The 27,233-nt window shown below is 45.0% G+C and overlaps 1 protein-coding gene across 1 annotated transcript in view; it reads left to right on the forward strand.

Moving 5' to 3' along the window:
- The first annotated feature begins 678 nt into the window (after positions 1 to 678).
- gabrr2a (gamma-aminobutyric acid type A receptor subunit rho2a) overlaps positions 679 to 27,233 on the forward strand; it is an 83,447-nt gene continuing 56,892 nt past the window's right edge. The window contains exons 1-3 of the mRNA XM_061843710.1: positions 679 to 800; positions 14,300 to 14,406; positions 17,693 to 17,760. Of these exons, the coding sequence (XP_061699694.1) occupies positions 679 to 800; positions 14,300 to 14,406; positions 17,693 to 17,760 (297 nt within the window). The remainder of the gene's footprint in view (positions 801 to 14,299; positions 14,407 to 17,692; positions 17,761 to 27,233) is intronic.

Genomic DNA, 27,233 nt, shown 5'->3' on the forward strand with positions numbered 1-27,233 from the left:
ACAAAGGGTTTTACGTCATAACATAGAGCCCCCTTGGAGAGATGAAGGAGAGATTTAGTGGAGCAAACCATTTTGAGGTAAAGGGGGGGGGTTATCAAAATATTCTACAACAAAGTAGTATTATGTTTTTACACTTTTCTATCTTATTTAAGTATTTTTTCCTTATCTCTTTAATTTGTTCATTTTAGGGCTCCTTCAGCGCCTCAAAAATGGGCTAGAAATGCATTGGCATACACAAGCACTATGTGAGAAAATTGCAGTTTATAGTTTATAACAGCAGAACACACTTCATAAACTGTGGCCTTTGCATTTGTCAGTTGAAAGAATCCTGTAATTCTGAGGGGGTTGTTTATTTTAGTTTTTTTTTTCTTTTTAAACCAGAGGGAGGAATAATCTCCCTCATGTTGTGCCATGCTGGTCTGCAAATAATCCCAATGTATTTTTTTCATCTCTGTCATCTGAGCACAGCTGCAGATGTTCATCCACCCCCCTCCTTTTCCCTGTGTGAAAAGTGCATACGGTAAGTAGATGCACACATTCACATTTTTCTCTGTAATTTTCAAAAAAATAGATGCCATGACATCCTCAGATGAGAGTCATGCACCGTCTGAGTCTTGCTGGAATGAATCTCTTAAAGGGAGGGTTTAAGAGTCCCACCTGTGGATTTGAGTCATCAAAATGTTCAATTTGACCAAACCTTTGATTTTACTTCTATGTCTACTCATTACCGGAGAATGCCGTCAGAGTGGTCATCAAGAGCGGCGATGGATCGGTACTCCAGAAATGCAAAAGCATGGCACGTAAGTAACCATTGACTTAAATTTTATAAACCTATGCATGGAAAGATTTATCTTGGTTGATGCTCATTTGGAGAATAAAACCAAGAGAGTTGATAATAAGGAGCATTGCATTAGTTTTGAGCCTTTGTGAGACTATAAACGCCAAAAAGACTACCAATTATCTTTGTTTTTTCCAATTTACGAGAGCAGTATTTCAATTGCTCTGTTTTATGAAAAAAAAAAAAACATTTTATTGAAGAGGTGAATGATTCATCAAAATATGTACACTCAATAAAAAGCATATCCACAAGGTGACTTCATCACACTGTAATACTTTGTGTTCTCTAACTCAAAATGATCAATACACATATGTGGCTGAGATAAGTATTTAAGACATCTGAGTTTTTCTCACTCAATATATTTCCAAAGGTACCATTAACATGAAACTTTCACCAGATGTTGGGAACAACCCAAATAATCCATACAGACAAAGTAGAACAAATACGATTATAAATTAACTTATGCGTAATCAAGTGAAATTAACTCGTCAACATTTGTTTATTTAATGCTTTTTATTATGCCTCCCGTGTGGAGAAACTAGTCATATGCATTGCTCATGTGTGATTTTGGCCCATTCCTCCACACAAGAAATTTTCAAATCCTGAAAGTTCTGTTGGATTCTTTTATGGAGCTAAATTTCAGTTCATTCTTTCCATTTTTGATTTGATTCATGTCAAGTGATTGGCTGTAACATTCTTTTTTTTTCCTTTGAAATTTTGTTTCCTGGGCAGTACTGTATGTTTTGGATCATCATCCTGCTAATATATAATATATATATCTCTGTTGGTTTTGTTTCGTATTTTCCTGTGTTCAATCTTTTCCATGTCCCGTGTGCTCATGCTGTTAGCTGTGTGCACCCGTTCTTGCTAACTTCCTCCCTTGTGTGACTGAGTGTATTTAACTCCCTGGTTTAATTCAGTTCTGGTCGGTACATTATTTGTTGATGCCATTGTTTGTTCATTGTTGATGTCAGTTTCTTTGTGGCATGTCTTGTTCAGTACTAGTTTAGGTGTATTTAAGGGTTTATTTGTTATGTTGCTTATTGGTTGTTTGACTCTGTTTAGTTTTCCCATTTTGTAAATTAAATGTACTTTTTTCAGACTCCTGGCTTGCCTCTCTGCTTCCCTGCATTTGGATCCTCCACGTCTTTGCTGTGCCTTCCTCACATTCTCAAACCCAAACCATGACACCACCCTCGTTTCATTTTTATCATCCTCGTATCATCCTCAGTTTTTTAAAAAAAGTATCCTATTCATGTTTCCTTCAATAATGTGACATTTCATTTGCTGAAAAGCACCCCCACATTCAACGTTCCCTCTAATTTTTTTACATCTGAGCAAACACACTAACCCTGTGAGCGCCCCCTTTGACCACTGTGAGCAACATCAGATGCATGCACTGTGGTCAGATCAGTGTCATCCATTGAAGTTACATGGCTCATTCAAAGATTCAGCATTTACATTCCCATCTGAATATTTTTAAGAACAATTTTGTGTTTTTGTTTTTCCACATTTCACTACACTGGCAGATGAGGTAAACGCACTTCGAAAATGACATTGTTAAAAAGTTGGCCACCTCCCATTTTGTATGAAAGTGATACGTTTTTGTCTTCTTTACTGCAGGATCGATACACAGGTTTGTTAAGATTTCTTAAGTGAGACCTTAAATTAGGGCAGGAACTGACAGCGTGTTGTTTGCACATTCGCAGTGAGCTGAAGTTGCAAAAAAATACGGCTGATGTCTTTTTTTTTTTCCTCAGCACACCATTGCGATCGACCGAAACTGCCTCGCGATTGACCAGTCAACCCATTGAGCACCCCTGCTCTATACCTATTGGGGGGAATACCTTCTGTGGTGTGGTTGTGTAAAGTAGAAAGACAACAAAGCCAATGGAGGATGACGTCGGCGGGGCGCGAGTGGGGGGTCGGGGGACGCTAAGGAAGTGGCTAGTGGCAGACGGGTTGGTGATTGAAAAGTGGAATAAATATCACTCACATTAAAAAGTACAGTTGGACTCACGTCTATGTTATTCAATAATACGATATGGTGTCAGAAGTCCTGTAGCTAGCGTGGAGTGGACCTAACAGAGTTTTGTTTTGCACGGTGGTGGATGAGTCTAGATGGAGGTAACGAGACTGGTGGAGCCACAGCTCCCGCCCCGGGGACAACGCGCTGCAGTGGTCAATAAATGCCACCGGATTGAGCACTACCTTCAACATCCAGCCGCCAGAGCCCTTTGACTTTTCAAAGCTGCAGGAATAGGAGAAATGGATCCGGCGATTTGAAAGATTTCATTTGGCAGGTAGACTACAAGCCGGCTCTGACGAAAACCAAATATTTATTTATTGCATGGGAGATGAGGCAGATGACATTCTGCCTGGATTAAACCTGTTGGACAACCAAAGACACACATACCAAGGAGTGAGAGGGGGATTCCAGACTTTTTTTGTTGTGAAGAAAAATATCATCTATGAGCGCGTCAAGTTCAACATGCACTATCAGAGAGAGGGAGAAAACGTGGATTCATTTATCACTTCACTTTATTCCCTGGCAGAGCATTGTAACTACGGTGTGTTGCACCGGGAACTTATCAGAAACAGAATTTTGGTCGGCATGCTGGGCAAGGGGTTGTCTGAACGCATGCAGTTGGATCTGGATCTAACTTTGGATAAAGCCATATGAGGCACAGGAGAGTGAGTAGGTGAAGAAACAGCAGTCTTGTCTGCGTGGGGAAACCAGTTCCGAGGAAAGTGATATAATATCTGGTGACAGAGTGTTCAAGAGCACCTCCTGGTCAGCTAAACACAAATCTCACTATGCAAACAGCCAAACAAACAAAGCCACACAGTGCTCAGCAACAGGTCACAGTGTCAAAAAGGAGGCAGCTCTCCTTCTCATCCCATTCATGACTGTCTGTTCCGATATCCTGGTGATGCCTAAAAATAATGGTGTTGTGCGCATATGTGTAGCTTTGAACAAGCTCGATGGCTCTTTGTGCAGGGAGAAGTATATCCTGCCTTCAGTGGAGGAAATGCTGGGTATGTTGGCAGGAGCCAGAATTTTGAGTAAGTTGGATGCCAATATGGAGTTTTGGCAAATTCCTCTGACGCCAGACTCAGCAAAACCTATAACCTTCATTACGCCCTTTGGGCGCTACTACCTCAAAAGACTGCCTGTTCTGATTTCCTCCGCCCCAGAACATTTTCAAAACCGCATGGTGAAGAAGGTCACTGACAGGCTGGAGGGCATTGTCTGCCACATGGAAGAACATGACTCTGAACGTCGACAAGTGTGACCTGTTGAAGACTAGGTGACCTTTCTGGGCCATGTGGTCTCCGCCAGTGGTCCTGATCCATGTAAGACTGAAACACTCCAGGAAATGAAGGAGCCAACGACTGTAACGGAGCTGATGAGTTTTCTTGGAATGCTGAAACAAACTTGGGAGGTTTGTGCCGCGACTGGCCGAGAGGAACAAGCCTCTCCTGTCAAAAAAGAACTGCAGGTGTGGGGCATCGACCAGGCACCCGCCTTTAAAGACTTGAAGGAGACACTGACGTCTAGATCGGTGCTGGCCATGTATGATCCCAGCAGAGACAGCAAGGTCTCAGTAGATGCATCATCGTACAGGCTGGGAGGAGTACCTATCCAAAAATGGGATGGAGGCCAGCTGGTACATGTCTCCCCTAGTCCAGCAGGTTACCCCATGACAGGCTGCGCTGTATGTCGTGACCCCTCTCGAGGGGAAGGTGATTGACTGGGCGCACACGGATCGCACCGTGTGTCACCCGGGCAAGGCCAAGACGCAGTCGGTGGTTGAACAGCACTTTTGGTGGCCGAACATCAGACCAGATGTCTGAGAAAATGTCAATGTGTGCCCAGGTTGCGCTGCCTACAAACTCCTAACCTAACCTCCCGGCAACGGCCCGTGGGAGCACCTCGTCTGCTGCCCGTCCCTCGACGCTACGGATGGAGTCTCGCAAGCTGGCTGCCAGGTTCTTCGGCCCTTTCGCTGTCACTAGGGTGATCAACCCAATTGCAGTATCTTTGAAACTCCCGAGATTGATGCGTATCCACCCTACCTTTTATGTCAGTCTGCTCAAGCCAGCTCGGTCGTCTCCGCTGGTACTACCTGTCGAATCCCCCCCCGCATGGCTGATGGGGGCCTCAAAGTCACACAACAACCAACATTTATAGATTTTGAATCTTGGTGTACACATAAGGTGTGCTGATAAGGTGCCCCGTCCATTTTGGAGAAAACTCAAGACTTTGAGTGCAGTTTATGGCTGTGAAAATATCGGGGATATGCACCTGTAATCAATGCCATTGTTATGTTTTGCAACAATTAGTTTGCGATGGCCTTTAGGCAGTTCTTTGCTCTTACCCATCATGAGATGTCTTGACTCACATCTTGGGCATAAAATCTTTTTATAGGCCACCAATTAGGACTGAACCACATGATGCTCATTTCACAAAGCAGGATTGTTGTTTGATTATTGATAGATTTTAGGTGTAGTTTTGGCTTTTGTGCCTTTTTGCACCTCCCTTTCTTCATGTGCTCAATACTTTTTCCCAGTGTCAATTTACATTTTTATACAGAACTTAATTTGTAATTTTATTTGTTGTACTCTCTTTGTAAATATGAATTGCTTGGGTTGTTCTCAACATGTGGTGGAAATTTCATGCCAATAGGGCAGAAAGATGGTGACATGTTAAATATTTATTTCAGCCACTGTATGTAGGGGTTTTAAACAAAAAACATGAGGAGCGAATTATGATGGAAGATGATGCTGAGTGAAAATAAGACATCCACGAGAATTTAGAGCAAAACCATATTATTCATGTCTATCTTTTTACATGTTGCTGTCTAGTATTTGCACAAGGGTATCATGTGCATGGCCAAGCCACTGCCCTGTGCAGTGCTGCATGCCATGGACATGGCCAAACCACTGCCCTGGGCGGTACCGTCTCTGGCTGCTGGCACACAGCTTTCCATTTGACTCTAATTAGACCATGCATTTAAGTTTGGAATGTGTCATCGGCATTTGTCAGTTCGTTGCATTGTGTTATTTTGTGTGCACACTCCTTTATAGTGCGTTAGTACGCAACCGTTTTATCATGCTTCCCATAGTTACAGTGTGTCTGAGCCATCAAAACCTAGTCTTTTTTTTTTTTTCGCGTTCTCAAGTTTTGCCTCATAGTCATCGGCCCTTGTTTCATGCTTTTGGACCTCTCCTCTAGTGTAGCGTTTGTGTGCCTCTGCCTTCTTGGACTGCTACACTGTGTATGACCTTGATTTGGAATAAACCACTCTTAATATTGTGTCCCCGTCTTGGATTCCTCCATTTGGGTCCGCCCCCGTGCTGCTAGCCCATGACAGAAAAAATTGGCCAGAACAGGACCAAGGAGGGAAGTTGCGACCACACTGTCGGGGAGGCCGCTTGCCTGCCTCCCAGCACTCCCGGCCTGAGGACCAAGCCTCTCCAATCCGGGTGGGTCCTGCCTCGTTGTCCACACTTACTGCACTATCTGGACCACCCGTGTGCCCTGATTATGTTCCGACTACGACCCATTCTCCACCACATGTTTTGCTAGACCCTGATTGACCGGAATACAAGGAAGATCTGAATTTATATGACCAGCTGCCTGATTCCAACTCGGAAAATGACTTTTAATTTTTTCTCCCGGTGATCAGTCCCAGTCAGTTTGTTTTGCTGCCCCACGCTTCCAGCCCCCATGTGCCTTCATCTTCTGCCTCCCGCTGCTCACTGACCAAGACACAGCCGACGTACGGCCGCACCTCGCCGGTGATCGAGGCAAAGCAGACTATTGCCCGCTCTGCGCTGACGACCCAACCACAGTGGCATCCCGCTTCCGCTCCGGCGACGGACAAGTTGCAGCCGACGTCCATCCACATCCCACTGCTGACCGACCCTCAGCCGACTTCCGCCAACGTTCCGCTGATGACCAGGCCGGCAGATTCTAAAACGATAATCTATGAAATTGCAGATCAGCGGAGATTAAACAATCTCGTCCCAGGATGGCCCCAGCTAATTCTCGCTCATGCATTGGTGACGACTGACCCGCTGGTGACCCACGCCCTCGCCTCGGTGGTAACATACCTGCTGCTGAGCCACGGCCATGTTGAGGTGGCGACCGACCCACTGCCGAGCCACGCTCGCGTCGTGGTGGTGACCGACCCACTGCTGAGCCACCCTCACATCGCAGTGCCGGCTGACCCGCTGCCAAGCCACGCTCATGTCTCAGTGTCGACCAACCCGTGGCAGCCACTGCTTCACACACACATCCTGGGAGGCCTGGTAGGTCTTCGTCCGTAGCTGTCACATACTTCCGTCTGGTTCCTGCTATGCCATTGGGTTCCTCTTCGAGGACGTCCACCTGAGTCGCCCGATGTGGACCCTGGTGATTGGCGTCCTGGACGACCTCCTGAGCCTCGCTTTGTGTGGCCTGGACGACCACCATACCATGGTGTGGGGGGTTTCTTCACTTCCATACCACACTCACCATTGCTCTGGATTGTTCACCCTTTTCATTCACACACATATATTCTGTTTTACTTCGACTAATCTTCATTCCTCTCCTTTCCAGTGCATGGTTCCATCTTTCTAATTGTTCCTAATATATCCCTGCTTTCACTGCATATCGCAATGTCATCTGCGAACATCATGTTCCAAGGGGATTCCAGTCTAACCTCAATGTTCCAAGGGGATTCCAGTCTAACCTCATCTGTCAGCCCATCCATTACCACAGCAAAAAGGAAGGGGCTCAGAGCAGATCCCTGATACAGTCCCACCTACACCTTGAATTCTTCTGTCACACCTATGGCACACCTCACCATTTTTCTGCCATCATACATGTCTTGTACTATTCTAACATATTTCTCCGCCACATCAGACTTATGCATGCAGTACCACAGTTCCACTCTTGGTACTCTGTCATAGGCTTTCTCTAGATCCACAAAGACACAATGTAGCTCCTACTGACCTTCTCTGTACTTTTCCACTAGCATCCTAAAGGCAAATAATGCATCTGTGGTACTCTTTCGAGCCATGAAAGCATACTGTTGCTCACAGATACTACTGTGAGTCTTGCCTCTACTACACTTTCCCATAACTTCATTGTGACAGCTGTATGATGACAATAAGTGAAATTCATTTATTCATTCAATCAATACACATTGGTCCCAAGCCAGCAGCTACCCACACACACACACACACACACGCACGCACGCACACACACACACACTCACTTATGCAGACACACGCACACACACTCACACATACACACACACGTCCTTTTGTCTATTTTCATGTGTGATTTTTGTCTTTTATTACTTTTTTATAGTTTATAGTCGGAGGTGTTTATTGTAGATTTCATTAAATTTAACTTGAAATTTCACTGCCTCTTTTTGCACCGCCTCTATCCATAGAGAAATCTGATATTTAATGTGACGCAACCTTTATACAATTTTTGAGACTGATTCATGAAAGGTTTGTCGTTCCTTTTTCCAAAATGGACCCCATCTGAAAAGGGAATGTTGGGCTCCTTTTTCGAGACAAATGCTAACCCAGATGTAGGACACAAGCGTTCAACTCCACCGAATCTATTTATTTATTTATTTATTTTTTCCACACTTTTATGTACAAACAGAGAAAGAAAGAAAAGCGAAATGAAAGGAGAAAAAAATGAAAAAAGACAAATTATTGACATTCATCAACAGAGGGATAATAATACCTTCATAAATTACAGAATGGGAGGGTTTGTCTCATCTCCAATTATCTGATCTAGTCATCTTCAACCAAGTTCATCCCCGTAAGTGAGCAAATAAAAAAAATTATACCACCTCAAAGCACCTTACAACAAATGTTTGAAAAACTATGTACAATGATTTACATATTCGCTTCAAGTAAAAAAAAAAATAGGTTTAAAATTTTCTTGGTATCGGAACCCTTGGGTGATACTGACAACAAGTCAAGATGCAATACTTGATAGTTTAAAAAAAATGCACTGCACAACACACTTAGAAAAAGGAAAGATAATCATAATAATGACAACTCCAAAAGCAAAAACTGGTGGGAACCAATGAACAAAATTAAGATAAACTTGATTTCACATTATGTAGTAACGCATTTTGATGTTATTGTCACGAACGAGGCTCGAGGATGGACCCAAATGAACGATTCCAGAGGCAAGCAGGTAGTGTACAGAAAGCCTTTATTCGGTCCGTGGTCAATGATCAGCGAGTCAGTCAGGAAAAGCAGCAGTATCAGAAGCGGCAGGCTTACTAGGATGGTCAGGGAACAGGCGAGGGTCGATACACGGGAGGTCAGGTAGACGGGAGTGTGGGAACGAGGCATGGGAGTCAACGATCTGGCGGAGGACAAGTTGTCCCCCGTGTCCTATAAGTAGCGGGTGTAATCAGCTGAAACAGGGTGCAGGTGTGTGCCGACTAATTGGCCGACCACGCCCAGCCTGGGGAGGATGCCAGGAGCATGGCAGTACCCCCTCCCCCCTCCACGGCCGGCTCCCGACGGCCCCGGAGCGTCTGGATGGGCTGCATAGAAGTCTCTGATGATTGAGGGGTCCTCAATGAAGCGTGAGGGGATCCAAGAGCGCTCCTCCGGTCCGTATCCCTCCCAATCCACCAGGTACTGGAACCCCCTTCCTCTGCAGCGGGAAGACAGCAACAGGCGCACTGTGTACACCGGCCCGCCGTTCGCCATGCAGGCGGGTTGGTGGGGGTTTGGCCGGAGGAGCCAGCGGCGAAGGACGATCCAGGCGTAGTCTGCAGACGTGGAACGTAGGGTCCACCCTCATCGACCTGGGTAGTCTAAGTGATACAGCGATCGGGTTAATGAGTTTGGTGATCGGGAACGGACCAACGAACCTGGGAGCAAGTTTGTGGGATTCCATCCGCAGCGGGACATCCTTGGTGGAGAGCCACACTCGCTGCCCCATCCTGAGTTCTGGTGCGGCTCTCCTCTTGCGGTCCGCTGCGGACTTGTACATGGTGCCCATGCGCAGCAGCGTCCTCCGGGCTGCATCCCAGGTCCATTTGCAGCGCCGTACCACTGCCAGGGCCGACGGCATCGCCGAGTCTGTGGCCAAGGAGGGAAACAGAGAGGGAGGATAGCCGTGCACAACGTGGAGCGGAGCCATACTTGTTGAGGCAGAGCGCAGGGAGTTGTGGGCGTACTCAACCCATTTGAGTTGCTGGCTCCACGTGCTCTGGTCCCTAGATGCTAAGCATCGAAGCCCGGTCTCTAATTCCTGATTTACCCTCTCTGTTTGGCCGTAAGACTCCAGATGATGGCCCGAAGTTGGACTAGCCAAAGCGCCGCTGAGGGTGCAGAATTCCTTCCAGAAGCAGGCACTGAATTGCAGACCTCAGTCCGAGACGATATCCCGGGGGAACCCGTGGTAGCGGACGACTTCGTCCAACACCAGCTGGGCTGTCTGCTTGGCCGACGGGATCTTCGGAAGTGGCACGAAGTGAACCATCTTAGAGAATGGTCCACTACAGACAGCACAACTCTGTTTCCCTCAGAGGGCGGTAGGCCGGTGACGAAGTCCAATGCGATGTGTGACCACGGGTGGAAAGGGATGGACAGAGGCCGCAACTCATCCACAGGTCGTAAACGGGACGTCTTATTGGCCGCACACACCAGGCAGGCATTGACGAATTCCTGCACGTCTTTGCTAAGGTTTAGCCACCAGAATCTCTGTTTGACCACAGAACGAGTTTTGGCCATACCCGGGTGGCAGACCATCTTGTTCGAATGGGCCCAATTGACGACATCTCACCAAAGTGATGGAACGACGAACAGGCTATCAGACAGACAATCTGCGGGCGGCGGCGTCTCTCCCAGGGCCTCCTTTACCCGCGACTCGACCTCCCAGGTGAACCGGACACAAAGCACGCCTCTGGCAGGATAGGAGCCACTACTGACTCCGTGCGCTCCCCCTCGTGGATCCGTGAGAGGGCGTCCGGCTTGCCGTTCTTGGAACCTGGGCGGAAGGACAGAGTGAAGCGGAAGCGGGTGAAGAAGAGAGCCCACCTGGCCTGGTGGGCGTTCAACCGCTTTGCGGTCCTCAGGTACTCTAGATTTTTGTGGTCGGTGAGGACCACAAATGGGACTTGTGAGCCCTTCAGCCAGTGCCGCCACTCCTTCATAGCCGTCTTGACCGCCGCAGTTCACAAATCCCCCACCTCGTGGTTTCTCTTTGCCGGGGTTAGCTTCCTAGACAGGAATGCACATGGTGGACCCTTCCGTCTTTGGGACTCCTCCGCGACAAAATGGCTCCAATTCCCGAGTCTGATGCGTCCACCACCATCGCGAACTGGCGATCTGGATCCGGGATAATGAGGATGATTGCAGTGGTGAAACTTGCCTTACGTTTATTGAAGGCGTCCTGGCAGGTCCTGGACCATTTGAAAACATTGTGCGGAGAGGTGAGGGCATGAGAGGGGTGGCCACAGCGCTGAAGTTGCGAATTAACTTTCTGTAGAAATTCACGAACTCAATGAACCTCTGCACGTGCCTCCTCCTGGCGGGGGTGGGCCACCGAAGCACCTTCCCGGGATCTTCCCGGGATCCATCTGTATCTCCCCTTCAGCCAGGATGAAGCCCAGAAAGGACACTTCTCCCATTTCACGAACAGCTGGTGTGCAAGAGACGCTGGAGCACCTCTCTGACCTGTCAGATATGGGAAGTCAGGTCCGCTGAAAAGATAAGAATGTCGTCAAGGTATACAAATACGTTTTTGTTCAGGAACACCCGAAGCACGTCATTAATAAAGTTTTGGAAGACGGCCGGGGCATTGGTCAGTCTGAAGGGCATCACCAGATACTCGTAATGCCCCGTGGAAGTGTTGAAAGCCGTCTTCCATTCATCACCCTCCCGGATCCGCACCAGATGATACGCGCTGCGCAAGTCCAGCTTGGTGAAGATCCGGGCTCCTTGGAGGAGTTCAAATGCCGTAGCAATTAAGGCCAAGGGGTACCTGTTCTTGACCGTGATGTCATTCAATCCTTGGTAGTCGATCCAGGGTGGTAAAGTGGAATCCTTCTTCTTAACGAAAAAAAAACCCTGCACCGGCTGGTGAGGACGACGGGCGAATGAGTCCGGTTGCCAGAGACTCCTCGACGTAATCCCTCATTGCTCTGGTCCTGTCAAAGAGAACAGTCTCCCTCTGGGAAGTGAAGTGCCTGGGAGGAGTTCGATAGCGCAGTCATAAGGCCGATGCGGCAGCAGAGATTTTGCCTTGGACTCAGAAAAGACTTCCTTTAAATCATGGTAGCAAGAGGGAACCGTGGCTAATTCGGAAGCAGTAATCAGTTCAGCAACTTGAATACCTCCGTCCCCCCGAGCGGTGAGACACTGCTTGTGACCGTCCCCACCCCATGCCATTATCCGACTCGTGACTCAGTCAATGTGGGGGTTGTGTCTCTTGAGCCACGGGCTGCCCAGGATTATATCCCTGCTGCTAGAGTTAAAAACGTGGAAACTAATGCGCTCCATGTGCGTGTCCGGAAAGTCCATACGTAAGGTTTGTGTGCGGTGTGTAACCCGGCAGAGGAACTTGCCGTTGGCGGTGTAAGCAGTACGGAGACAATGTGTGGGGAAGGTCGCCGCACGCAACGCCTCGACCACACGGGGATTTATTAAGTTAGCATCTGAACTGGAGTCAATGAACGCGGTCACTAGTCATGAGTGAGAGTCCATTCTTACGGTGAGGTGCAAAAGACTCAGCGACAGTATACGCACACTCACCAGCGTAGAGATCCTAAGGACGGAGTGCTTCGGTTGAACCGGGCAGCGGGCGGTTAAGTGTCCAAGGCGACCACAGTAGAAACAATGCACTTCTTGTCGGGGGCATAAGCGCTCCTCCGTTGAGCTGCCGAGATCCTCCACTTGCATGGGTTCCGACGTAGTAAGCAGCATGGGCAGCTGGGAAGCGACCGGGCTGAGCCTCTCCGTCTCCTCCTCGGTCATGCCGTCCATCTGCCCCTGCACGGCCAAGCACTGATCCACCTTGAGGGCCAGTGCGATGAGAGCGTCCAGTGAAGGCGGAAGATCCACGGCAATGATGTGGCCATGGATCCGTGTAGTAACACATTTTGATGTTATTGTCACGAACGAGGCTCGAGGGCGGACCCAAATGCACGACTCCAGAGGCAAGCAGGTACTGTACAGAAAGCCTTTATTTGGTTCGTGGTCAATGATCAGCGAGTCAGTCAGGAAAAGCAGCAGTATCAGAAGAGGCAGGCTTACTAGGATGGTCAGGGAACAGGCGAGGTTCGGTACATGGTAGGTCAGGTAGACGGGCATGCGGTAACGAGGCATGGGAATCAACGATCTGGCAGAGGACTCGTTGTCCCCCGTGTCTTATAAGTAGCGGGTGTAATCAGCCGAAAGGGGGTGCAGGTGTGTGTCGACTGATTGGCTGACCACGCCCAGCCTGGGGAGGATGCCAGGGGCATGACAACCAGCTGTCAAACTGCTGAAGTTGTCAAATGACATCACAATCATCGGCCTCATCAAAGATTGCGAGGAGTCTGCGTATCGACAGGAAGTGGCGAGACTGGAGCTTTGGTGTAGGAAACACAACCTGGTGTTGAACACTCTAAAGACTGTGAAATGATTGTGGACTTCAGGAAACATCCTTCATCACAGCTGCCCCTCACGCTGTCCAACTGTCTTCTATCAACCTTCGAGACCTTTCTTGGAAATTACAGTCTCGCAGGACTTGAAGTGGGAAATGAACATCAACTCCATCCTCAAAAAAGCCCAGCAAAGAATGGACTTCCTGCGGCTTTTGAGGAAGCACGGCTTGTCAAACGCGATCAAATCCTCCACATCCTGGCCACCAGCTCTTCCAGCTCCTTCTGTCGCGTTGGCGCTACCGATTGGTGCAAGCTAAAACTAGCAGGCATTCAAACAGCTTTTTCCCTCTTGGAATTAAATCATTAAATTCTTGATCAGCGAACCTGCTATTTTCTGCCGTGCGCCATTGTTGGGATCCACCCTCGTACCCTGCTGGTCCAATCAGTATTAGTAATTAGAAATATATACTGCAGACTACAGCACGATTCGTAACTTTAAACTGCTCCTTTTGCACAATTGTCATTACAGTGGTCTAAAACGGTGAACCATGAATGGTGAAGGGCACGCTGTATAATATTAACATAGTGTGCGGGATTTATCTACTCGACCTGCTCTAAATGCTAGAAGACTCTGTGACTGTGACTTTTTTAAGGAATAGTTTCCATTAATTGAACTCTATTTTTCTTCATTCTGATGAGTTTGTTTGGTCTTCTTCTCAGTACTAAATATGAATGCCATACCAAGGCACCACCGACTGCCGGAAACAAATTCCTTGTGTGTTGTTACCTACTTGGCCACTGAATCTGATTCTGATTCTAAATTATCTTCCTTTAGCTCCTTGGCAAAGAAGCCTCCAGATGTGACCAAGTCTCGCAAAATGAAGACAGAGCATCTCATCAAAGTAAATAATCATGACTTCACCATGAGGCCAGCATTTGGAGGTAGGTAATTCTCTTGTTATTTTTTAACTATTTCTTCTTGTAGTTGAGTTGATGATGCTTCTCAAAACATTTTGTAGTATTTTAATAATTTGTCGACAAAAAAAGTTACTTGGATAAAAACTTCCTTTTGTTACAAAATATCTTGTCTAAATAATAGTTAAGGGTCAAAATATTTTTGGAGGGAGAAAAATATACCACAATCCTGTATGGTGCATTAACTCGACACTCTAAATTGCCCCGAGGTGTGATTGTGAGTGCGACTTCTGTCTGTCTCCATGTGGCTTGCAATTGGCTGGCAACCAGTTCAGGGTGAACCCTGCATCCTGCCTGTTGACAGCTGGGATAGGCTCCAGCACTCTCGCAACCCTCTTGAGGATAAGTGGTTAAGAAAATGGAAGGATATATATACAGTGCCTTGTGAAAGTATTCGCTTCGCTTGAACTTTTCAACCTTTTGTTGCATTTCAGGCATCAAACATAAAGATATAAAATTTTCACACAATCATGAAGTGGAATCAAATTTATTGGATATTTTATACTTTTTTAACAAATAAAAAACTGAAAGATGTGACATGCAATATGAGTCAGCACCTTTACTTTCAGTGCAGCCAACTCACTCCAGAAGTTCAGTGAGGATCTCTGAATGATCCAATTTTGATTGATGATGATAAATAAAATCCACCTGTGTGTAATCAAGTCTCTGTATAAATCCACCCGCTCTGTGATCATCTCGGTGTTCTGTTTAATCACTAATCCCATTTAACTTGGATGAGAAGTGGGATACAACATGGACTGGTTGGCATCAATCACAAGGCACATATGCAGTAAACTTGTTTTTGGGACATGGGAGTTAGTCAGAGAAAACCCAAGGAAACACGAGGTAAAATCCATGCAAGCATTGGGAAAACAGCCCTACCCCAGAGAGAGAGGCTGAAATTCAAAGGTTGTTGGTAGTCTAGTGCTTCCCTGAAAAGAGTAACTGAGGAAGGGAAAATCACCTCATGCTTGTTACACATGTAAAGATTTTTAAGACACAAATTCATTGTTTCATCACCGCCATAGGAACAGAATTCAATTGTAAACCTTTTCGACCAGTGTTTAAAGGAATGGTATCAGATTTTGAAAGGCAATTGATGAAAAGCGGGACCTCCCAGAACAGCTCAGAGACAGGATTGTGTTAGATGTGCATAATGGCTTCTGAAAAATCTACATGGAAGAATTTTATTTCAACTGTTGCTCTGTTGCCATGGATAAACTAGTGAAGGTTGGAAAACAGCCTTGGTGTCATCTGCTTTATCCCTGAGCACCAACGTGACATGAGATGTAATCTGTTGTGTGACTCAATGTCGTAAGAATGAATTACCAGTTTCCAGTTAATAACCGAAGATCAATATTTTGAATCAAGGTACAAGATGGCCTTATATATTAATTGCATTAATTCGATATTTTTTTAGGTGGCTTGAAATGTAACTCTCATGGTGTGGAGCTTTAGTAAGTGGCAGGGTCCCAATTCTAACATTCCTGATCTGATTAAGCTGGCAACCATTTCTCCTGCTTATAGTTTAGATTTGCATTTGCAACAATCTGTTACACCACCATCTGTTACTCAGCAAATTAAACTTTGTCACATTAAGAAACGTGCAAAAAAAAAAACATTGCAGGTGCATCCACAAATGATGGAAGGTGATATACTGATATTCAGAGTGAAGCTGAAATGCAGGAATGCTTGCTGGAGAAATTATATTTTGTTTACTGATTTTTGCCAAGTTGTCCTTGGGCGAGGTTCAGATAATCTCTCAGGATCCACAATTTCTTCACTCGAACAGTCACACAATATATGTGGAAGTCATGAAATTGATTCCTTGTTCAAGGGGCAGGAAGTGATATCTCTCAAATTTCAACTTATGTTTTGTCCAACTACAAGTTATTTGTGTCCAATAACAAAACCAAAACTCAAATCCATCATGAATGAGGTAAACCACAATCATGCATTTGGTTGTTGCTCTGTATTTACCCTGTCATTAACTAGCAATGAGTCTCCTCAGGGTGCTCAATGTGATCGCGAGGCAGCTTTGGTTGATCGCGTGACGACGTGCCAAAAAAAATAAAATAAAAACATGTCAGCCTGTCATCCATCTCGTCACTTGATTCATGTGTGGCAGATATGTCAATTGCACGCACAAAAAGGTCCGTTCTACCAAACGGGCCTCTTATTAGCGGTGCTTTTTCTACGACAGTTGTGGCGATGTGCACGTGCCCCTTGTCTGTAGATCACAGGAGGCTGGCTACTTGAAAAGTAGATCTTGGGGTAAAAAGGTGTGGTCTACATTGGACTCAAATGGAATCGGCGACAGCTCACCTATTTACCATCTACTCCCTTGTGACCTTGATACTTTTAGTTTTTGGTTGGTACAGTATTCATCCTTGGAATCACACCACAACCCCGAAGTTGAATGACTTTTGAGATTCAGCTAAAGGAGAAAAAACATAAAGCATGATGATATACAGGCCACAAAACACAGTAAATTTCACAAAATATATCTTCGATCAAAATACAATGTTAAAGTTGTTACACCAGATAAATAATATCAGATACTTGAATTTTTTTTTAAAGCAATATGAAGAGTCAGAAACATGACTGAAAATAAGTATACAGTGCCAGTTTGCAGCAAATTAGATCTCAATAGTTTGCCTATTGAGATTATTCGTGATCGATAACAGACATTTGTGAAATATGTCAAATATTGTAATCTTTCTGACTTTTATTCATTCAATGCTTGGACCTTCTTTTGCTTTTTCAGTGTGCAGCGTTCGTTAACCTTGTTTGCTGTTTGGTGCCAATATACAGTAGGTTGGAGATCCGATCAGTGTTGAGTAGCACAGAAGACAAATTGTGGTGTTTCTTTTAAGCACAAACAGATTATTATCCATTAGAGTCTCTGTCTGTTGTAAAAGCCCCCTACTTCAGCATAAACACTTTTTTGGACAATTTCGATTTTTCCCTTTTTTACTTTCTACACGACTCCTCGTCTAGCTAAAAACAGCCTTAAGAGGTTTAATACCACGGTGAGCTAAATACAGTAAATGCGTTATAAGGACTATGATCTACAGTTGCATAATATGGCATAAAACATATAAAGGAACCATGTAGTTCTCAAGCTTTGCAGACCAAATTTCTTTGTGGGGCTTCGAGCGAGTACCGGTGCCTTATTTATCGAAACATACAGTAACTTCAAATTTCCATTCATGATTTTACATTTGGATCTTTGTGTAATTTTCTTTTTAAGGTCCTGCCATCCCTGTGGGAGTAGATGTTCAGGTGGAGAGCTTGGACAGCATCTCAGAAGTTGATATGGTAATCTTTGTATATTTCGCATTTGGCATTAGATTTGCACTGGTACAAATGTATAATAATAACAACAACAATAATAATAATAATTATCCATCCATCCGTATTCTTCGCTTATCCTCATGAGGGTGAAAATTTTTATAACTTTATGTATGAATTCTGAAATGTGACCAAAGGTTGGGAGTGCTGGAGCCTATCCCAGCTGTCAATAGGCAAGAGACAGGGTACACCCTGAACTGGTTACCAGCCAATCGCAAGGTACATTGAGACAAACAGCCACACTCACAATCACACCTCGGGGCAATTTAGAGTGTCCAATAATGTTGCATGCTTTAGGGATGTGGGAGGAAACTGGAGTGCCAAAGTGTGAAGCCAACGCTTTGCAGCTGAGCCACCCTGCTGTCAAAAAACATAACAATTATTATTTATTTTACATAAGTATTTTTATATTATTATTATTATTATTATTATTATTATTATTATTATTATTATGCATCCATTCATCCATCAATCTTCTTCCGCTTTTCCGAGTAGAGTCGCGGCAGCAATATCTTGAGCAGGGTTACCCAGACTTCCCTTTCCCCACCCACTTCATCCAGTTCTTCAGGAGAGATCCACAGAAGTTCCAAAGCAGGCGAGAGACGTAGTGTCTCCAGCATGTTCTGGTTCGTCCCTGGGGTCTCTTTCTGGTGGGACGTGCCCGGAACACCTCACCAGGGAAGCATCCGGAAGGCATCCAAATCAGATGCTCCAGCCACCACATCTGGCTCCTCTCAATGCAGAGGAGCAGCAGCTCGACACTGAACTCCTCCCAGATGAGATTTCTGACACATTCATTGGACTCTAGCTGTGTTTGATTACTGTATTCTGATAAGACTAGATCAAGAAAGCCACATACCTGTCTATTCATCCATCCATTATCTGAGCTGCTTATCCTCACAAGGGTTGCAGGAGTGCTGGAGCCAATCCCAGCTATCATCGGGCAGGAGGCAGAGTACACCTTGAACTGGTTGGCAGCCAATGACAAGGCACAATCATACCTAGGGGCAATTTAGAGTCTCCAAAGAATGCATGTTTTTAGGATGTAGGAGGAAACCAGATTGCTCAGCAAAATCCCATGCAGGCGTAAGGAGAACACGCAAACTCAATGCAGGCGGGAGTGGGATTTGTACATCAGTTCTCAGAACATGTTATGGATATGCGGCAAGGGATAGGACCCAATTGCAGGACTCTGAGGCAGGGACATTATCTGCAAGAGTAGTTTTAACCCCCACCCCAGTCTGTTTGGTGGCCGTCCAGCCCACCCAATGTGAGGAGTTTGGTTGATTAGTTCAAGAGGTTGGCTAGGACACCAAGCACCAGGGTCCCTACAGGGCGACTCAGGCAGACGTCCACGAGGGGGTCCTAGTGGCACAGCAGGAAACAAACAGGAGCAGGTGACAGCTGAGGACGAAGCCCCACCGAGGCATGGGTGACAGCTGGCGGCTGCTGACGCTGGTAGAGGGCCGCAGAAGCTTGGGTGAGAGATGGCCGTGGATGGGTCACCGCCGAGACAGGACGGAGAGGCGGCCGTGGATGGGTTGCCATCCAGACAGGAGCGTGAGACAGCCGTGGCTGGGTCACCACCCAGACAGGAGCGAGAGGTGGCCGTGATTGATAGGAGCAAGAGGGGGCCTGGGGTTGGTTGCCACAGAGGCATCAGCAAGAGGCGGCTTGGGGTCGGTCCCCACTGAAGCTAGGGCTTGGTCGCCAGTGCGGCGTGGGTGAGCGTTGGCTGTGGCTTGGTCGCTCGCAAGGCATGGGCGAGAGTCAGCTGTGGCTCGGTGTAGCGGGAGGCATAAAGCTGCACTCTACTAGGGCGCCTCCTCTGGCCACCATGCGGGGGCCCCAGATAGATGGCCAAACGGGCACCCTAGAAATGGTAGGAGGAAGAGGACTTCATCTTAAGCACAAGGGGGCTGGAAACAAATTGACTGGAATAAAAATAGGGAGGGAAAAACCAAACTCAGTCTCTGAGTCAGAATCGGGCAGGCGGTCATATAAGTCCAGGTCCTCCTCAAAATCAGAAAAATCATAGTCCAGCAAAACATGTGGTGGTGAACGGGTTGGGCGTGGGGGATAATCAAAGCACGTGGGTTCGTGCAGCTGGCAAGGTCGGAGAGGACAGAAAGACAGAGCCCACTTGTATAGGGGATGCTTGGTCAACCGGCTGAGTGTGCTGGGAGGCATCCCAGTGGCCTGACCTGCTGGGTCTTTTTCTGGCCATTTCGTTCTGTCATGGGCAAGCGGCAAGGGATGGGACCCAAATGCAGGACTCCAAGGCAGGGACATGATTTGCGAAAGTAGTTTAATTCAGTCAGAGGTCATATACAGAAAGCAGTCCAAAAAGGCAGAGGTACAAAAATAATGTGTCAAAACCCCAGGTCCACAAATCCATAAACGAGGTCCGATGGCTAAGAGGCTAAATTTGAAACATGAACAAAAACAAGACTTCGACTATAGTGGCACAGATACGAAAGAGATAAACTACAAGACGATTGCCTACTCACACACGATGATGCAGTGTTACACACAACGAACTGACGCCTGAAAGTGACAAACTCACGGCTTATATAACTGGCTTGATTCGCGTCAATACAGCGCAGGTGTGGGGCTACTTCCACAGACAGCTCTGCCCAGGGCCAACGCTCAAACCAGTTGCTCTACCATGCCGCACATCGGTCTATATTAGACCTTAAACCTCACAGCGCATGGCAGAGTAAATAAGGATCATGAGGTCAAAAGAACTGTTTTTGTCAAGTTGTTGTTTGTGTATATATATGGACTGAAGGGTGGAGCCTGTCTGATGTGTGAGGTATTTTTACTTTTAATCCTCAATAGAATAACCCATTATGATTGTTGTTCATCTGTATAGAAGGAAGACACTGAAAGCCCATCACTTGCTATTTGGGCTCAGAGTAATGTCTCATTTTGTTTACTACACAGAGGTCATTGTGTGCTTTTAAGAAAGTATGCGGTTTTGCAATAATACATCTTTTGTCTTTAAATTTGATTTAAATCTTTATGTTTGAAGCTTGAAATGTGGCAAAAGGTTGAAAAGTACGAAGGGGCCAAATACTTTCACTATATATATGGGTGTGTGTGTGTGTGTGATGCTTGTCAACCTATGATTTGGTCGTATTTTAAAACAATGTTTAGATTATATAACAATGGAAGATAATTGAATCTCTTTGTAATTAGCATTTTCAGAAAACATGGCAAATGATGAAATTTTCAAGCTCCTGGCATCCTGACCAGGCTGTGTGTGGCCAGCCAATTAGTTGGCACACACTTCCACCTTGTTTCAGGTGATTACGCCCAGTACTTATAGGACCTGGTGATGACTGGTCCTCCACCAGATCGTTGAGGTTCATGCCCCGTTCCAGCACCCCCGTTTCTCTGATCGTATTCCTGTGTGTACCGACCTCCGCCTGTTCTCCGACCGACCCCGTAAGCCTGACTCCTTTGACACTTCTGCCTTACTTGATTGATCTCACGTGTACCGACTCGTCGACTGCCTACCCGCTGATCTGCTCTCTACGCCCGACGTCCTGATTACCGCTGCTATACCTGACTGCCTGCCCGATCCGCGACCTTGGATTAATCAACGTTTTTCCAGAGTTACCTCTGCTTCTCACGAGTCCTGCATTTGGGTCCACCCTCCGTTCCGATGAGTCGTGACAAAAATTTCATTTGGGACACAGAAGTATGAAGACATTTTAGATTTAGAAGCATGAAAAATATCGCTGAAGATATTTTGCTTCTCCTTCTTCTGCTTTTGGCTTGTCCCGTTAGGGGTCGCCACAGCGTGTCATCTTTTTCCATCCAAGATTATCTCCTGCATCTTGCTCTCTTACACAAACTGCCCTCATGTCTTCCCTTACAACATTCATCAACCTTCTCTTTGGTCTTCTTCTTGCCCGTTTGCCAGGCTGCTGTTCCAACCTGCTTGGACCCATTTCTTCACTTTCTTACCACACTCACTATTGCTCTTGACTGTTGACCCCAAGTACTTGAAGATTTCCATCCTGACTCTTTCCCCTCCACCCCTCTTATTCAAACACATATATTCTGTTTTACTTTGGCTAATCTTCATTCCTCTCTTTTCAAGTGCATGCCTCCATCTTTCCAATTGTTCCTCCACCTGCTCTCAGCATTGCATATCACTATATCATCTGCGAAAATCATAGTCCAAGGGGATTCCAGTCCAACCGCATCTGTCAGCCTATCCATTACCCTAACCCTAACCCTCTCTGATGCAGTCCCACCTCCACCTAAATTTATTCTGTCACACCTACAGCACACCTCACCATTGTTCTGCTGCCATCATACATTTCCTGTATGATTCTAACATATTTCTCTGCCACACCATACTTAAACAAATGTAGCCCTATGGGGGCATAAGACAGTGCAATCTGTCAACCGGTCCCAAGCCCAGATGAATGCAGAGGGTTGCGTCAGGAAGGGCCTCCGGCGTAAAACCTGTGGCAAACAAATATGAGCGTTCATCTAAAGAATCCCATACCCGGATCAGCCGTGGCCTGGGTTAACAACGCCCGCCACCGGCACCGCTAACCTGCAGGCCATCGGTGCAAATTCAGCTACTGTGGGTCCAAGACAAAGAAGAGGAGGAAAACGGATTCGTCGTCTAAAGAAGAAGAGGAATACACAGAGCCTACAACTGAGTGTCAGGAATTTGAATGTTGGGACTATAGCAGGAACAGCTCAGGAGTTGGTTGACATGAGGATTAGGAGAAATGTTGATATTATCATGTCATCATATCATGTTGATATATCAATACAGCAGGTGGAAAGGTAGTAAGGCTAGAAGTTTAGGAGCAGGGCTTAAATTATTCTACCATGGAGTGGATGGGAATAGAAATTGAGTAGGTATTATTTTAAAGGAAGAGCTGGCTCAGAACGTCTTGGAGGTGAAAAGAGTATCAGATCGAGTAATGAGACTGAAATTTGAAATTGAGGATGTTATGTAAATGTGGTTAGCGGCTAAGCCCCACAGGTAGGATGTGATCGAGAGACAAAAGAGAAATTCTAGAAGGAACTAGATGAAGTTGTTTTGAGCATCCCAGACACAGAGAGAGTAGTGATTGGTGCAGATTGTAATGGACATGTTGGTGGAGGAAACATGGGCGATGAAGAAGTGATGGGTAAGTACGGAATCCAGGAAAAGAGCTTTGAGGGACAGATGGTGGTGGACTTTGCAAAAAGGATGGAAATGGCTGTAGTGAACACTTATTTCCAGAAGAGGCAGGAACATAGAGTGACCTACAAGAGCGGAGGAAGAAGCACGTAGGTAGAATAGATTTTGTGCAGACTGTAAAGTAGTGGTAAGGGAGAGTGTAGGTCGACAACATAGGATGGTGGTCTGTTGGATGACTTTGGTGGTCTGTAGGAAAATTAAGAAGAGAAAGGTAGAGCAGAGAACCATGTGGTGGAAGCTGAGAAAGTAAGAATGTTGTGTGGCCTTTCGGAAAGATGTGAGACAGGCTCTCGATGGACAGGAAAAGCTCCCGGAAGACTGGACTACTACAGCCAATGTGATCAGAGAGACAGGCAGGAGAGTAAGGGGAAAAGGAGACTTGGTGGTGGAACCCCAAAATATAGGAAGTTATACAACGAAAGAGGTGAGAGAAGAACTGGGACATTGAGAGGACTGAGGAGAGGCGAAAGGAATACATTGAGATGTGACTTAGGGCAAATGTAGAGGTGATGAAAGCTAAGTAAGATGCATATGACAACATGTACACCAGGTTGGACACAAAAGAAGGACGAAAGGATCTCTACAGGTTGGCCAGACAGAGGGATAGAGACAGGAAGAATGTGCTTAAGAGAGACCTGAAAATTGGGGGAACTCAATGACAGTGTATTTTCCTGTACTGTCGTTGCTTTCATATGCGTGGTGAGCAAAAGTAAAAAAAAATAAAAATAAAAATACGGCTGATGCCTTTTTTTTTTCGTTTCGGCATGCCGTCGTGATCAATCGAAACTGCCTCGCAATCGACCGGACACACTGAGCACCCCTGTTCTAAAGAATGTACTGTATGTACGCAAAACTATATAGTATATCTTTCCACTTGTAAAATAGTCCTCGATGTTTCAGAAAATTACATTTTATGCATTAAACACGAACACATTTTTCACTGTCAGGTTAATTAGGGTGACATTTAATTAAAACCATTTAAAAATATAGAGGAGGCACTCATTACCAGTTTGCTTGCATTCAAGGAGAACGGAAAAGAACTGCACCCCACAATTCTCAACCATGCTCTGAAGCAGTTTTCCCTCACTCCGTTCTTTTATTTGCTTTCAAAATTACAGCCTCCCCATGGGGGGAGGGCAGAAGCATTGTTTTCTTGATTTATTATGTGTAATATGTCAAGCCACTGAATGAAAACCAACAACGAAGTTCTCCTCAAGTGCCTTCCATCAGACTGGCTCTGTCTGGTCTTACACAGCTTGGTAATTCTTCTTTTTAGTGCAGATCTGTTTCCTGTTGATTTGCTAAAGAAAGCGCTATTAGCATTTCATTATTTCATCAAAGCTCTTTCTTCATTGCAATGTTAACTACATTTTACAATTTTCCCATCATTTCTCTTCTGTTTATCCTAAATTTGATCCAAAAACGTCATCAAAAAGACTTCCCAAATCAGTTCTATTCATTGAAATTATTACCTTAACAAAAATAGAATTCATTTCCATTAATGTAACAAGGTTAACGGAAACATTTGTCAAGGGGATTGGATAATCATCATCCTGGTCATCAGGGTTGTCAAAGTCATTATTATTGTTGCGTTGTTAAGCAAAGCAATGCGTACATCTGATTCAATTTGGAATTTGTAGGGGCTATAGCATTTGAGATAAACTGGTTGATCAATGCACGAAAGCAGGGAATACAACAACACCCATACAATGTAAGGATAGCTGCAAATACAGCTATACAAACCAGGATGGAAAAAAATCAAATTCTTGTATTTATCAAATGTTTTGTCCCACCACTCAGACCAGGCAGAGGCCTTTGCTTTGGAATGCTCTTCAATCTTGAGATTCAGGGTGCGCAGGCCTTCAATGGCCCTTGTGAGTGACTCATCAAGGGCTGTATTGTTCGGAGCACACATACAGCACAGGTCACCAAACAATGCACAGATCCCACCCTGCTCATCCAGACATGCTCATCCATGTCGACCGGTTCTGGAAAGCCATGATTCATGTAGTAGCCAAATGTTCTTTTATGGCAAGAAAGCCTGATTCAACATAATTACCCAGTTTCTGCACATTATTGTGGATGTAGTTGATTCGATTTACATTTTTAGGAGGTGTTTTCCACACAAAGCTAGATTCCCACCCCGCAGCAATTTGGTCCACCAGCTTATACTCATCTGATACGCCACGAGGAACTCCATTCGTATCAATGTAAATCGCGTTCCCGTCTTTCCAGGAAGCACACCTCTTTCTGGAAAGAAGGAACGGGGATTGTATACAGAAGCTGTCAATTTGATGTCCTTTTTGTTGATGGGAAGAAAAAAAAGGCAAAAAGTGACACAAGTGCACGAACAGCAGAGGTATTTTTCAAGGAGTCGTGGAGCCGCACCACCACCACAAGTCACTGCATGGCAGGAGTGGGTCTGTTTGGAGCAGTTGCCTTGTACCATGTTGAATTAAGAGTTCCCATTTTATTAGTAGTACCTGTAAGTTTAACACAAGTAAAACAAACAATTGCAATATTAATAGAAAAGACAGTTTTTTCTTTAGTAACTGGTTGCAGGATACACAGTATTCCATGAAGAACAACGTTGGTTTGGAGTCACTTTAGTCATGACTTCTTGGGGGCAATTTACAAAGAAGAAAATAAGTGACACCAAGTCTGTTTTCCAACCTTCACAAGTTTATTCATGGCAACAGAGCAACAGTTGAAATAAAATTCTTCCATGTAGATTTTTCAGAAGCCATTATGCACATCTAACACAATCCTGTCTCTGAGCTGTTCTGGGAGGTCCCGCTTTTCATCAATTGCCTTTCAAAATCTGATACCATTCCTTTAAACACTGGTCGAAAAGGTTTACAATGGAATTCTGTTCCTATGGCGGTGATGAAACAATGAATTTGTGTCTTAAAAATCTTTACATGTGTAACAGGCATGAGGTGATTTTCCCTTCCTCAGTTACTCTTTTCAGGGAAGCACTAGACTACCAACAACCTTTGAATTTCAGCCTCTCTCTCTGGGGTAGGGCCGTTTTCCCAATGCTTGCATGGATTTTACCTCGTGTTTCCTTGGGTTTTCTCTGACTAACTCCCATGTCCCAAAAACAAGTTTACTGCATATGTGCCTTGTGATTGATGCCAACCAGTCCATGTTGTATCCCACTTCTCATCCAAGTTAAATGGGATTGGTGCCAGTCACCCATGACCAAAAATGAGGACAAGTGCAATTGAAAATGAAAGGATATCTATTAAGAATCCATAGTGTGAGAAATAATTAGAACAATGCAGAAATCACAATTTTGCTCAATTACAAAACAATTTGAATTGTTGAATTTGCATTGCACACACACACACGCACAAATGAAATGTGTGGGTAACTGTTTCCGGTTGTTAGTTGTTTTACTCACTGATTTTATCTCTGGTATTTTGGAATATTCACAAAAACAATCTGAAAAAAATAGTGATTCAAGTTGCTGTATTAACTATTGACTAATACGCAGCGACATGTACATTTTAAGAATCAACATTTTTGGTGTAGGAAGAAATAAGGGTAAAGAAACAATGATACTTGTAAATTTGTAGTGTAAGACTAATTTTGGCCATTAGAATTGCCCTCAAATTTAAAGGCTAAAGATGGAATATTGCAAAACCACATATTTTCTTCAAAGCACACAACGACCTCTGTATAGTAAACAAAACGAGACATTCCTCTGAGCCCAAATATCCAGTGATCTGGCTGATGTCATTTCAGTCTTCCTTCTATGCAGATGAACAACATTATAATGTGTTATTCTATTGAGGATTAAAAGTAAAAATACCTCACACGTCAGACAGACTCCACCCTTGAGTCTATCTATCTATCTATCTATCTATCTATCTATCTATCTATCTATCTATCTATCTATCTATCTATCTATCTATCTATCTATCTATCTATCTATCTATCTATCTATCTATCTATCTATCTATCTATCTATCTATCTATCTATCTATCTATCTATCTATCTATCTGTGTGTGTGTGTTTGTGTGTGTGTGTGTATGTATAGTGAGGAAAATACGTATTTCAATACCCTGCTATATTGCAAGTTCTCCCACTGAGGAATCATGGAGTGGACTGAAATTTTCATCGGAGGTGCATGTCCACTGTGAGAGAGATAATCTCAAAAGAAAAATCCAGAAACCACAATGTATGATTTTTCAATGATTTATTTGTGTGATACAG

Source organism: Syngnathoides biaculeatus, chromosome 15 (assembly GCF_019802595.1).
Source record: "Syngnathoides biaculeatus isolate LvHL_M chromosome 15, ASM1980259v1, whole genome shotgun sequence".
NCBI classification, from domain to species: Eukaryota; Metazoa; Chordata; class Actinopteri; order Syngnathiformes; family Syngnathidae; genus Syngnathoides; species Syngnathoides biaculeatus.